This window comes from Gracilinanus agilis, chromosome 2 (assembly GCF_016433145.1).
Source record: "Gracilinanus agilis isolate LMUSP501 chromosome 2, AgileGrace, whole genome shotgun sequence".
NCBI lineage: Eukaryota > Metazoa > Chordata > Mammalia > Didelphimorphia > Didelphidae > Gracilinanus > Gracilinanus agilis.
In genome coordinates this window covers 644,404,042-644,419,161 of record NC_058131.1, presented here as the reverse complement: position 1 = coordinate 644,419,161, position 15,120 = coordinate 644,404,042, and the positions used below count along the sequence as shown (strand labels likewise).

Below are 15,120 nucleotides of genomic sequence, written 5' to 3'. Positions count from 1 at the left end.
CAAGACATGATGATATTATTAATAGTTAGCATTTTTATAGCTCTTTAACATTTGCAAAGTTCTTTACACATACTAACTAAATGATCCTCACAATAACTCTATAAAATAGGCACTATTAATCATCACATTTTGCAGGAATCTGAGGCTGAGAGTTTAATTGATTTGTTCAGGGTTTCAGAGCTAGTAAGTACCAAAGACAATATTCAAACTCATATTTTTATAACTCCAAGTCCTGTACTTTATCCATTGCACCACCTCAGTGCCCCTGCCAAGCAGAGATATTCTGTAGGCAGCAATGAGACATCTTGACTCATACTTAGGAATCATTTGCATAGAGGTGATAACTGAAATCATAAGAATGATGAGTTCACCAGATAAGTGAACCAGAGGGAAGAATGGGAGCAGAAGATGTCAGAGACATTGGGGAAACCAGTTAGGAAGTGGAAGAGAAACCAGTAAAGGAAAGAGAGAAGAAGCAGTCACAAAAGCAAGGAGAAACAATAAAGCAAAATATCATGGAAGCCAAGGAAAGAGTTCCAAGAAGGCATAGGTTGGTCATTGGTAACCTTTGAGTTTAGGCTGAGTGAATCAAAAAAGAAGAATCTTGATTGCAAAGGGAACATGTGGTGGAAAAGTGGGAGATGAAAAAGATAAGTTCTACATTCTAGAAATTTCTTAGGAAAAAGGAAGGGGGATGGATATTGCAGAGTAGCTATATTTTTAAGATACAGGAAACAAGCAGAAGATGAAGAAGTAGAGAATTATTAAAAAGATTTGACAGGACCTTTAAAATTAACATGCTTTTCAATACTCAGTGATATCAATGCAAAATTGGATATGGGGAGGATGGTGAAATATACATTGGAAGAATGAGAGAGTTCAAAAATTTTTAGACTATAAAGAGGTCTTATAGCTATATAGCATTAATAATTTCTTTAAGAAATGAAGTAGAAAGCTCTGGATATAGTGAATGCTATCTATATCATGAAAGCATACTTAGTTATAATCTACTTAAGGAAAGTGGGAATCGTTTCCCAATCAGTTGTCTAAATACAGTCAATTCTTTGAGAATGTTTGTGGCCACTCACAAGGGAGCAGCGGTCCTGGTTCCAGTTCCAAGGCAGAGAGGAGAAATAGCTGTTGAGGCTGCTGGGGAGGGAGGACTCTTTCTGAGTAAAGACCTGAGCAAGAGTCGGGAGAGCTGTGGGCTGCATCTCTCCTTGGAGAGACCCCTAGAACTAGCTCTGAAAACAACAATAAATATAAACTACCCAGATTAACCAAAGAGGAAATAAAATACTTAAATAACTCCATCTTAAAAAAGAAACTGAACAAGCCATCGATGACCTCCCTAAGAAAAAAATCCCAGGGCCAGAAGGATTCATAAGTGAATCCTACCAATCTGAACCTATCTGTTTTTTTAAAAAACATTTATTTGGAAATATTTAGCAATATTATACTAAGATCGACTATGAATGACTTAGCTTTCCTGATCAAAACAATATCCAAGACAATTCTGAAGGACTTGGGATGAAAAATGCTATCCACCTACAGAAAAAAGAACCAACAGAGAGAGTGAAGAATAATTTTTTCACTTTATTTTTTGCAACACAGCTAATCTGGAAATATGTTTTGCATGATTTCATATGTGTAATTGATATGACCTTTCTTGCCTTCACAATGGAGAGAAAAGGCTGGAAGGGAGAACTCTAAATTAAAAAAAAAAAAAAGCTAAATGTTTAAAAAGAAAGAAGAATCCATGTTGGCCAGAAAAACTTGATCTCCTTGCCAAGTGGAAGAATATGACAGCCAAGGGAACATTAATATAATAGAAAATTATGAGTACAATGTCATTTCATAAAACATAAAGAGGTAGTGGAAGGAAAAACAGCTTCATAGAAAGCTTATTGAGAAACCCAATTAAGCCAAATCATATAAGGACGGAAATAGAAGAATAAATGTTTAAAAATTTCGTTTCTTAAAGGAGTACAATTGATCTTTAGTGATTAGTCTTACCTGGAAATTTTACAGCTTGGCAGTAGATGACAAGGTCAGAAAGTTCTGGGGCTATTTGTCTACTTTCTTTTTTATTCTGTGGGAGATAAAATTCTTCACCCAGTTCCATGTCATACACCTATGAAATGATAAAGTAATTGTATTTTACATTGAAAGTACTCTGTGGTGTTTTTTTCTTTTTTTATCCTGGGACTCCATTCTAGGAGCATAGGGCCACAACCAGTAGGCAATGGGTCACACAGTCACTCAGGGTCACCCAGCTGGGAAGTGTCTGAGCCCGGATTTGAACCTAGGACCTTTCGTTTCTAGGCCTGGCTCTCAATCCACTGAGCTAGCCCAGCTGCCTCTACTTTAGGTTGCAGTTTCTTTAGCAGATGTAGTTTTTACAGGGTGGGGTTGCTAGCCCCACGCCCAACCCTCCTCTTTTTTCATCCGGGCTAGGGAACGTCCTTGGTCCAGGAGTGGTAAGGGTGGGCAATAGGAGTCAAGTGACTTGCCCAAGGTCACACAGCTGGAAGTGTCCGAGGCCGGACTTGAACCTAGGACCTCCAGTCTCTAGGCCTGGCTCTCAATCCACTGAGCCACCCAGCTGCCCTCTGTGGTTTATCTTGTGTAATTAAAATTTCTAATAACTGGGTCATTTTGATTTTTTAAGCAGACAATCATAAGCAAGTCTACAGTATTAAGCCTCTATTCATGTAAGGTAACTGGATACATGGAGTGTCTTACATTTTTTTACAGAGTAGGTAGGTATCTATGGAGGGGTAAGAGTATGGTATCATCAAGAATTCTTTCAAGGGTCTGGCCAGGGGTATTGTCAAAACACTATTTTAGACTGACATCCTTTTTTGAATATTCAATTCACTCTGCCTCCTAACGTTACAAATATAAAACTATTACAAATGAGTCTCCAACACTAGAATTTTGCGTCAAGAACTGAGGCTAGAACTCAGATCTACCATATTTCTTGCTGTCAGGAACTCATCTCTAGGAAAAGCTTTTGGTAAAAGAAATTGGGTAAAAGACCCAATTTCCTTTCTTTATTTATATCTGAAAGAGAACTGATGCTACCATCTGCCATGCACAGGACACTTGGAATGTGGAAGCCTAATCTTGGTGAGAAGAAAACTCATATGCCTAATGAAAACTCATCCCACATCCCTAATACCACTACTAATTTTCTTATCTGAATTATAATCCAACTCTATTTTCTTGTCAAAGACCTTCCTTCATTGTAGACCTCTTCCTCTCATGCTCCTTCCATCTAAGGACTGAGAATGGTTGGATCAGTTTACAACTCCACCAACAGTACACTACTGTCTATTTTCCCACATCCCCTCCAAAACTTAATTATTTTCCTTTCCTGTCATATTAGCCAGTATACTTGGTGTGAAGTAACACTCAGAGTTGTTTTAATTTGCATTTCTCTAGTCCCCATACCACCCTGTATATTTAGGGCACTTTTTCATGACAATAGATGGGCTGATTTCTTCATCTGAAAACTGCCTGTTCATAACCCTTGGACATTTATCAACTGGGGAATGCTTTGTATTATTATAAATTTGACTCAGCTCTCTATATATTTGAGAAATGAGGCCTTTATCAGAGATATTTGCAATAAAATTCCTCCTCCCCTCAGTTCCCTTGGTTGCATTGGTTTTGTTTATGCAAAACCTTTTTTAATATAATACAATCAAAATCATCCATTTTACATTCTATATCTCTTATTTGGTATAAATTCTTCTCTTACCCATAGATCTGATGATCATAATTTGTTTATGGTATCATCTTTTATGTCTAAATATGTACCCATTTTGACCATATCTTGGTATAGTTTCTGCCATACTGTTTTCCATTTTCCCCAACAGTTTTTGTTAGTGAGTCTTGTCCCTAAATTTTGATTTTTTTGTATCTATCAAACACTAAATTATGATGGTCATTGCTATGTTTGTATGCCTAATCTATTCCACTGGATCCATCAATCTTAGCTAGTACCAAATTATTTTGATGATTACCACTTTGCAATACAGTTTGAGATCTGGTATGGGCAGGCTACCTTTCTTTACTTTTTTAATTGATTCTTTTGATATTCTTTACCTTTTGTTCTTTCAGATGAATATTATTATTTTTCTAGCTCTATAAAATAATTTTTGCATGGTTTGATTGGTATGGCACTGAATAAGTAGATTAATTTAGATGGAGCTGTCATTTTTATGAGACTGGCTCAGCTTGCGCATGAGCAATTAATATTTTTATTATCATTAAATCTGACTTTATTTGTGTGAAAGGTGTTTTGTAATTGTGTAAATTTCTGTTTGTCTTGGCAGGTAGACTCCCAAGTATTCTATATTATTTACTGTTAATTTAAATGGAATTTCTTTTTCTATCTCTTGCTGCAGGGTTTCTTTGGCAATACATAGAAATGCTAATGATTCATGTGGGTTTATTTTATAACTTGCAATTTTTCTAAAATTGTCAATTATCTTAACAACTTTTTAGTTGATTCTCTATGATCTCCAAGTATACCATCATATTATCTACAAAGACTGACAGTTTTATTTCTCATTGCTTATTCCAATTCCTTTAATTTCTTTTTCTTCTCTTATTGCTTTAGCTAGCATTTTAGTATAATACTGAATAACTTGGTATTAATGGGCATCCTTAATTTATCCCTAATGCTACTGGGAAGACTAGCTTATCCCCATTATAGATCATGTTTGCTGATGGTTTTATATAGATGCTATTTATCATTTTAAGGAAAATGCCACTTATTCCTGAGATTTCTAGTGTTGTTTAATAAAGAATGGGTGTTTTAGTTCATCAACAGCTTTTTCTGCATTTATTGAGAAAGTCATATGATTTCTGTTGGTTTTGCTATGAATATGGTCAATTATGCTGATAGTTTTCCTACTACTGAACTGGACCTACATTCCTGGCATAAATCCCACTTGGTTATAGTGTATGATCCTTGTGATATGTTGTTGTAATCTCCTTGCTAGTATTTTATAAAAAAAATTTGCATCAATACTCATTAGGAAAATTGATCTATAGTTTTCTTTCTCTGCTTTTGCTCTTCTTGGATTAGGTATCAGCATCCTATTTGTGGCCTAAAAGGAGTTTGGTAGGATTCCTTCATCTATTTTTTTCAAATAGTTTGTATAGTATTGGTATTAATTATTCTTTAAATGTTTGGTAGAATTGTAATCCATCTGACCCTGGGGATCTTTTTCTTAGGGAGCTCACTGATGGATTATTCAATTTCTTTTTTTTAAGATGCAGTTGTTTAAGTATCCTTACATGTTGCCTATAAGCATGTCCATGTCTCATCTTTAAAAAACCTTTATTTGACCCGACCATCCACTTAAACTGTCGCCCTATCCTTAACTTGTTTTTCACAAACTCCCAGAAGAAGCCCATTGTACTTTTCTCTCTTCTGATTTCACAACCTATTGTAATCTGGCTTCTGACCTCATCAATTAGTTAGCATTGCTCTAACTGAAGTTGTCAATAATCTCTCTGTAAAGGGTAGGATATGATCAGGAGATTAATCTGTTAGTTCTCCAATTAAGTCCTGATCATGGGACAAGGCTTTGTAGACCCCAAAAGCCTGCTTCCTCCCAGGATGTGAGCATGCTCCTAGGTAAGGTTTATGGAAGGGAGCTGCCATCTGGCTATCTCACTAGCTTCCTTTCTCCTTTGGGACGGAACAGCGACCATCACAGAAGCCATCTGTAGCAGGGCCCCATTCCCAGAAGCCACTCATTAGGTCTTGTAGCTGAAGAACGGGGTAAGCCACGCCGACATTTCCAGGGTGCCTCTTGGGAATTTCTGGACCACAGGTTCCGAGCTGCTTTTGTCTGTTTGTTTTTGGAGCACAAGTTAGAGAACGAAGAACTAAAAACATCTTTCTGGCTCAGGAGACGGGAGCAGCAAGAACGTGTGTATGAATGTTTACCCTCAATTTAGAGAGTTCCTAAGTTTGAGAGTTTGGTGATCAGACTTCAAAAGACACAAGGGGGCTTCTGGAAACACGAGGCTCCTGGAACAAAGAAGACAATCCATAGAGGTACCCCACGGCAGTCTATCTGATTGGTTGTTTCTCACAGTGAGGGCATGGGAAGGAAAGGGCTCAGGGAGCAGCTCCAAAAGTAGGCTTACGTGATGGGGGGAGTCCAGATCGCGGGTTTAGTCCCCTGAATAGTAACAGCCTTGTACCTCCGGCTGCTTATGAGAACACAGTCCAAGGAGAGGACGGGAAGAAGTCGGAGGCACCTTCGGGATCCGTCCCCAGGTACATGCGCACCAGTGGATGTGGGAGGACCTCCGGAGGGAGCAGCTTCATTAGAAGTTTTGGTGGGCGCCCAGAGAGCAACTCCAAGTTCAGCTCCTCTCTAGGGAAGGGAGGAGGGGACGTTCCCCTCCTGGAGGAGTTCTTGCTTCCTTTCTCCATCCTTTGCCCCATGACCTCCCCCTGAAAGATTCCTCTGCCCTGAGGCCCCTTCTTCTGACTAGTAAGTTCTTGATAAGAGCTTAGACTTTAAGGAAGGACCCGGCCAGCCATGTTCATCGCCAGGCCCTCAGGCAGAGGCCCTGTTCCAACCCCTCCCACCCCCACTTTTCAGCTTCCTTTTAGAATGTAAACTCCTTGATGGTAAGGGCGTTCTTCATTGGGTTCTTAGCACTCAGCACAAGGTAAGCCCTTAAGAAATGCTTGTTAACTTGGCTTTATGTTTTCTATAACTGTTTATGAGTTTGTGTGAGTTGGCATTTTCTGTGGGTTGTAATCAAGGTTACCCCAAATCCAATATTCCTCCTATACCTTAAGTGCTTATATTGAAGATCAGGATCCCTTTGCCCACATTTGGGGAAACCTAGCGTTTAGGATATAAAGGGAGCCTGGATGCCTTCATATGGAACAAGGTTAAATGAGGTCTGTCCATACTTACTTGGAGGTCACCCAACATTCCCAGCCTTCTACTTGAATTGCTACCATACATTTTATCTTATCTTGATAGTACTGTAGTGATCCAGATATTTGCTGTGATAATATATATCTCATCACTAAGTTTACAATCAATAGTGTATTAATAGCTCAATTTTCCTGTAGTCCCTCCAACATTTGTCATTCTCCCTTTCTGTCAATTTTGTCAAGCTGATACTCATAAGATAGAATTTCAGGGTGGCCTCTACTTAGCATTCCTCTAATTATTAGTGACTTGGAGCCTTTTTTTTTATGTCTATATATAACTTGGGATTTCTTCTCCTGAGAACCACAAGTTCTCCTTTGACCATTTATCAACTAGGAATGGCTCTCATTCTTACAAATGTTAACTAATTCCTTATATATCTCAAAAATAAGGCCTTTTTCAGAGAAACTTGTAAAGATTTTTTCCAACTTAACTGTCTTTTTCATTTATTCATTCTTCATCTTGAGCCCCACTTAAATTCATTAAATATTAGTCATATAATAAAAAAGGAGAAACCTTCTTCCCTAAATTATAATGTTGTGGGGGGCTTGAGGTGAATCCCCTCAAACCTCCAGGGTTTGCAAGGATGCAAGACTTTGAAACTTAGCATAAAAATAAAAAGAGAAATTTATTAGTTTACAAGGTAATGTTGAATCTGGCCAGGAGGACTGCCTCCTAGGGGAACAGCATGGGTAGAAAAGCTGTTCCTTGACAGGACATGATTTCTGGGGTCTTTATACTCTTTACATCAGTGGAAACATGACTTTGTGCCACGCTGAAGATGTGACTCTAGAGTGGTATGCACTGAGGCATGGGCAGTGGGGAGATTTGCCTGAAGACAAAGGGGATGAACTTCATAGTTTTGGGGGCATAACAGGTGTCTTAGATACAACCTTATGGTATCAAGGCATAGCCTAGAGGTGTATCTCACGGAACACCTCAAATCTAAAGGACAATCCAAGGAGGATAATCCTTTCAGGGTCTTATAGGAGTTATCAGATGTTCTTGGGTTGGGAGCCACAAGGATAGAAGGGAGCAAAGGAATTTCCCTGCTTATAGTCTACCTGAAACACTTCTATGGTTTTGGGGTGTACAGTGCCCATGCCAATAACTTTTGCTTACCTATAATTAAATCTAAAAATTATTAAATATACACAATTATTAATAGAATAATAAACATAATAAAAATAAAAGTAATGATAAAGCAATAATAAAGATGCATATCCATAAAATTAAAATATTTTGGCTATGACCAATATTCCATCCTAAATCACTTTAAACCCTCAATATAATGACTCCTCTTGGAGTAAGACATTAAGTTTTATTCCATTCAATTTACTCCAAATACTGACTAAAGTCTTTTAATAAGATTAATATTTCTCCTCAAGACTAGTTCTCATTATTTTTGTCTTCTCATAGAAATAGTATTTCCAACATATACTACACTTCCCAGCTCTTTATAAGTTTTTCATAGAATTATCTTTATAAAAATTCTGTATAACCTAAAAGTTAAAACAGTTAAACAAGAAGAAATTTCTCTTAACCTCCTTCCTCTACAAAGATCTTTTGCAAATCCTCATGGATCAGAGATTTAACTCACACCTTTTCCTTGATTCCATAGGAAGAATTCACATTATTCCATTTTCCCAAATGATTTTTAAAACTGTCAACAACACATAGCTTTTCTCAATATTTCATCTCTCTTATATCTTGCTCTTAAAGCTACAGTAATAGTATCTTTGTGAGTTAGACACTGAAAACAGATGTTATGCTAAAAATGAACTAAGCCATGAATATACTCGGGGATTTTCCTGGAGCTATGCTAGATGAGAGTAATGTAGCAAAAAGAGAAACTGACTTCCAGGATCAAACCTGGTTTTGGTAAGCTATTATATTGCATAATGTTATATGCAATAATCTAGAATATACAATATTTACAGTGGTCTAAGTCATGTCTTTGCTCAAGAAGCTCAAAGGGCTTCTAATTATCTCTAGTATAAAATACAAACTTTGTCATTTAAAGCTTTTCACAAATTTGTTCTAGCTTCCCTTTCCAGCTTTATCATACATTTTCCTTTTCATTTCCTCTGCCATCCCGCTAAGTTGATTTACCTGGTGTGCCTTAAAATAGAACATTCCACCCAGTTGGTGTCCCAAGCCTGGAATACTTCTCACCTCCACTTCCTGTCTTTCTTCAAAAGTAGGCTCTAAGCCACCCCTTCAGGAGGGTTTTCTGGATCCCAGGGGCTGCTAGTGTCTCATTTCTCTCTCCCCAAAAATTATTCTCTAAATCCTTAGTATTTCAGTATGCACATATTTGTATACAAATTTCTTTTCCCCCAGTAGAAAATAAACACTTTAAGGGCAGAGGCTGCTTCATTTTTTTTTTTAATCTCAAGCCTAATCCAGAGCCTAACATCATTATGATAACTAATGAATGCTTATAGGTTGACTAATTAAATCCTTTTTATGCCAAAGTGCAGCTAAAGAGAAAGTAATTATACTACCTTTCCTTTGTTGCAAACAGAGCTCTCTGTTTTCTTTATCCTCTTGGGAATTTCTTCATTGTACTCAAACTGTAGTTTGTCACCTGTTGATTTACTTTCAGGTCTGTCTTCCAGAATATTGTCTGCAAATGGATTAAAATACCTTCAATGACTGTACCACAACTAAATGATTATGGTTCCACAGGAGATCTTACTTTATGTAGAGGCCATATCTACAGAGAGCAAAAATGCTCAATATTTGAAAATACCTAGAGTTGCCATAATATCAAAATATCAGAGTTAATAAATAGGACTGAATGATCTTTTTGCACTGAGGTTTAAAAAAATTTTTTGGACCTTACCTTTGATTTCACTGAAATAGGGAACCTCCAATAAGGACATTTCTTAAATCAATGCAAATCAATATGTGCTCTGGGGTTTTATTGTTAGGTTAAGTAACTAACTTCCCAGTGTCACATAGCCAGTATGTGTAAGAGCTTGGTTTTTTCTGGCTCTAAGACCAGCTTTTTACCCACTATGCAACTCTGCCTCTCTTCACTGAGTTTATTAATTTTTAGTAAGTTAATGGATATTGGAAATTGTTTTCGTGTCACGTAGATTGTATCCTAACCTTCTTTCAAGATGAATAGAATAAGAGGTAAACTGTGTAAAATGGCTGACCACAGTGGTTTCATGATTGAAACATTTGTACATGAAAATAAAAATTATGTTCTAATCCACCTTATTTAATGTACCTACTAACTCCTTTTAACTTCAAGAATGTCAAAAACAGGGGAAAAAAGAAACTATTTTTGGAAAATGCTCTAAAATCTCACTGTTAATTAGTAAAGAAAGCCAAATAGCTTTACAATCATAACAATTTATATAACAGTCAAGAGATCAAAAAAATCTGACACGCTTTCATTTTAATTACTAAATAATTGTACTGTCTATGCAAAGGCAACATCAACAGTTATATTTGCAAATTCACTTTTTATCCTTGCTGATCTAGTGACACTTTTTCTGGCATCTCATTCAAATTTTACTATTTCCAATCTGTAAACATGTAGACCAAAATATCCTGATACTAAATTAGTGCTATTCAGGCTATAAACACTAAAAGAAATACAGAAGCTATTACCTGACACTTATTTGCAGAGGTACCACAATTTCATGCTAAGCAATATTAAGCAGTTTAAAATATAATGCTGAAATTCATGCAGTTAAAATGATCAATTCAAATGGCCTTTACCTTCCTGACTGTTAGGAGCAGGAGAAGCATTAAGGATATCTGCTATAGAAAAACAGAGTCAGAAAGGGGATAAAGGTAAAGAAAATTAAGACATAAAGCCAGAGAAATTAAACTGGAGTGCTGAGCAGTATTTAAATGACAAGAATGGCATGGAATAAGCGGTAACAAACAAAATGAGGAATATTCTATAACTTCAAAATTCCTTGCAAATATAATCTCATTTCATATTTAAAACAAGCCTAGGGCACAGGTCCTGTTATTATTCTCATTTTATAGTTGAGGAAACTGAAGCAGATAAGAGGTTAAGTGACTTGCCCAGGGTTACATATCTAGTCTGAATTCAAGTCTTCCTCGCTGTAGATCTAGGGTTCTATCCAATGTGCCACCAGTTGCCTCAGTTAGGAAAGGACTTATTTCCCTTTAACTAATTTCATGGGAGGGCGAATTAAATGTTATAGAGGAACCTAGGGCAAATTAGACCCATTGAGGAAAAGCAGCCATAAAAGACATGCTTGTGAGTTTGCCTGGGATTCCATGGCAGGGCCGAATCTCAAAATAGAAGGTCAAAAGTACTGTCTAGCTAAAGACATCTCCTGAAAGCTTCCTTCATAATAATCCTTGAGTAGTTCATTATTTTAATGTCCAAAGAAGCTTTTGTAATGTCATGACCAAATAACCCAAACTCTCTTTTCCTCTGATTCCTACATAGCCCTAAGTTATTGTCAACATTCCTCAATTGCTTGGGTTTGTAGAAATGCCTTAGAAATGTTTTGGGTAAAGTCTTTTCATAAACAATATTTTGTGGGAAAGTTATGCCTCTTATATGATGTAATGCTTAATACTCATATGCTATAAAAATCTTGCTCTGTCATAATAAATGGAAGACCTAGCTACACTTTGTGCTGTGTTTTACCCCTTGGCTTTCTCTCTCCCAATCATTTAGGTGCTTACTCTTTATCTTTCTATCTATCTTCTTCTTTCTTTCACTATCATTTGCTTGCAAGGAGCTGGCCTCCCTGTTAAGCTGACACACACACTCTCTCTCCATCCCTGAGGCTGTAACAGTGTGTTTAATGCCTGACCTGGTCCTCACATCCAGTCATTCATCACCTATCATCTATCAAGATGTAGTTAATATACAGACTGAAATAGATTGTTTTTTCATTCTGGGATTCTTCAGTGTGATTTTCATTATCTTTTTCTTTATGGGAATGTAACAAATTACAATAGAAGTTAGTGGGGGACTTATGACTTGAAATGCAGATAATAGTTTACAGGCAGATGGCAGAGAAATAATCTTTCCTCCCCCTCCCCTTTTTCTTCTACATTAAAAATCATTCTATTCTCCATCCAGAAATTATGGAATCTGAGCATGGAGAGATCCTCACTTCTCAAAATCTCTGTTAAGAGTTGCAGAATCTTAGAGATCATTTAGTCCAACCCATTTATTTTAGATACAAAGAAATGTCCATAGAGATAAAGTTATTTGCCTAGGATTACACAGCTGATCAGGGGTTAAAGAAATCAGTTCCCTTGACCTACAGGCCAGAATTCTTTTGACTGTATATTCAAAAGGCTGTCTTGCTTACAAAGAGCTTCCAAGAGATCTGCTCTCATTTAAAACTGTCATTGTGACAGAGCAAACATTGAGTCCTTAGCTTTCCTCATAAGCTTGAACTCATTCTAAACTTGGGTACTTTTGCTATTATATCAATCCTCCTTTTTCTGCCTCTGATTCAGAATTTTGCACATTTGTTTTTCAAAATAGAATTTGGTCCATTTCCTGTGCATTACATTTGGCTCTAAAAGTTTTTCTTTTCTTTTCAACAGAACTTTTTAAAAATATTGTTGAAATTTCATTCTTGAGAGCATCCTAAATCACTTAAGCTAAATTTAGTCTATGGGATCCTACCTGTTCTTTCTCCCAAACCTTTAAAATCTCTTCCCCCAAATCTAGAGTATATGTAAGAGTATGTCAGAATTTCTTTAATCGCAAATACCATGGCACTCCTATGATTACTACTACAATAAGCAATTCCTCCTTGTTAGTGAAAATCAGATCCAGAATAGAATTTCTCCTTGTTAATTCTTTAACACTTAGGGTTTTTTTAACCGTTTGTTTTTTTTTTTCTTTGATTAACAAGAATTTTTTCTATTTCAGAGGTCTTTCATTTTATTTTGTTATTTATTTTAACACTTACCTTCTGCTTTATGTATCCATTTCAAGGCAGAGGAGCATTAAGGGCGAGGCAAGTGGGATTAAAAGACTTGCCCAGGCTCACAAAGCTATAGTGTCTCAGGCCAGATTTGAACCCAGGATTTCATCATCTCTAGGTCTGGCAGTCTATCTAATAGAATCACCTAGCTGCCCCCAACTCCCATTCATTTTATTATTACAAATAAACTTTTTTTTTTGCTATCTTTTTTTCTTTACATCATTGTTTCTCCCCAAATCCTGCCCCATTGCCTCTGATTTTTTGCTATCATGAAATGATCTGCTAGAAATATTTTGATATATGTAGATTCTTTTCCTATTTTCAAAATTTCTTTTGGGACATAAGTCTACTAGTGGCATATAGCTGGTCAAAGAGTATGTGTAGTTTGATAACTTTGTGCATGGTTGCAAATTGCTTTTCAGAATGACTAAACTAATTCATAGTTCCCCCAACAGCGCAATAAAGTCTCTTCCCACATCCCACTAACATCTGTCATTTTCCTCATTTGTCATCGTTGCTAGTCTGATATATATTATGTGAAATCTCAAAATTGCCTTATTTATATTTCTCAACTTATTAGTGATTTAGAGCGTATTTTCATATGGTTGTTGAAATCTTGTATTTCTTCCCCTGATAAATGTTTTGAGTTATTCAGATCAATTTTTTGCATGTGTAGAAAGCACTGCATTTGTACTCAGATAGCTTATTTGGTAGGAAGATACCCAAGTATTTTGTACTATCTATAGGTATTTTAAATCATGCTGGATTTTGTTGTTATATATATATACATATTGATTTGTGTGGGTTTATCTTATGTCTTGTGATTTTGCTGAAGTTCTTTCAAATTGGTATTTCCGCTGATTCTCTAGGCTTCTATAAGTAAAACATCCTACCATCTGCAAAATGTTATTGTGTTCCTCTTTGCCTGTTATTATTTCAATTTCTTTTTCCTTGTCTTATTGCTTTAGCTAGTATATTATATTATTGTATGTTACTGTAATGATGAAGAATAACAATGTTATTGAACATCCTTGCTTTACCTCTGACCTTAATGAAAAGGCCTCTAGTATCCCCATTACAGATCATGTTGGTTTCCTATAGATGCTATTTGGATTAAGGAACTCTCTATATATTCCTAAGCTTTCTAATATTTTTGAACAGGAATGAGTGTCATAAGTTTTTTTCTGCATCAGTTGATATAATCATATGGCTTTTATTATTTATAGTTTTCCTAATGTATCAATTTTTTGCTTCACTATTCATCAGAGATATTGGTATATAGTCTTTTTTTTTCTGTTTTGACTCTCACCCCCTCCATCTACAATGCATTTTTATATCATCAAAATATAACAACCACATTCATATCTATGATCTCTGATGACAATGAGTCCTGAGGAGATATTTGTATCAAAATATAAACAATTTAAATTTGTTTTGATCCTTATGCTTCTTTTAAAAAAATTTTTATTCCCCCAATTATATGTTAAAAACAGTTTACAACATTTTAAAAAGAATTTTGAGTTTCAAATTTTCTCCCCTCTTCCATCTCCCCTTCCCCCTTTCACTGAGATGGTATATGATCTGATTTAGATTTTACGTGTACAATTCATGTAAAACATTTCTCCATATTAATTCCTTTTGTGTAAGGAAATTTGAACTGAAAAAAACTGAGAAAGAAAGTGAAAAAAGTTTGCTTTAATCTGGATTTAGACTCTATCAGTCTATCAGTTCTTTCTATGGAAGCAGATGGCATTTTTTTTATTATGAGTGCTGTAGGATTGTTTTGGATTGCTGAGCATATCTAAATTACTCAAAGTTGTTCAGTGCATAGTTTTGTAGTCACCATGTACAATGTTCTCCTGGTTCTGTTTACTTCACTCTGCTTCAGTTGTGTAAGTCTTTGCAGGTTTTTCTACATTCCTCCTCCTTGTCATTTCTTACAGAACAAAAGTATTCCATTACAATTATATACTATGACTTACTTGGGCATTCCCCAATTGATGGGCATCCCATCACTTTCCAATTCTTTGCCCCCACAAATAGAGCAGCTTTAAATATTTTTGTACATATAGATCCTTTCTCTGTATTTTTTCTCTCTGGTGTACAGAACTACTAGGTCACATAGTACTGCTAGGTCACATAGTAAGTATGTAATGGTACTGCTAGGTCACATAGTAAGTATG

The 15,120-nt window shown here is 36.1% G+C and overlaps 1 protein-coding gene across 2 annotated transcripts in view; it reads right to left on the bottom strand.

Annotated features, from left to right (window-relative positions):
* PLCE1 (phospholipase C epsilon 1) overlaps positions 1–15,120 on the bottom strand; it is a 298,156-nt gene that overhangs the window by 42,541 nt on the left and 240,495 nt on the right. For both annotated transcript variants that reach the window (XM_044665696.1, XM_044665697.1), the window contains 2 exons: positions 9,491–9,612; positions 2,017–2,134 (listed from right to left, as the gene is read on the bottom strand). In XM_044665696.1, the coding sequence (XP_044521631.1) occupies positions 2,017–2,134; positions 9,491–9,612 (240 nt within the window). The remainder of the gene's footprint in view (positions 1–2,016; positions 2,135–9,490; positions 9,613–15,120) is intronic.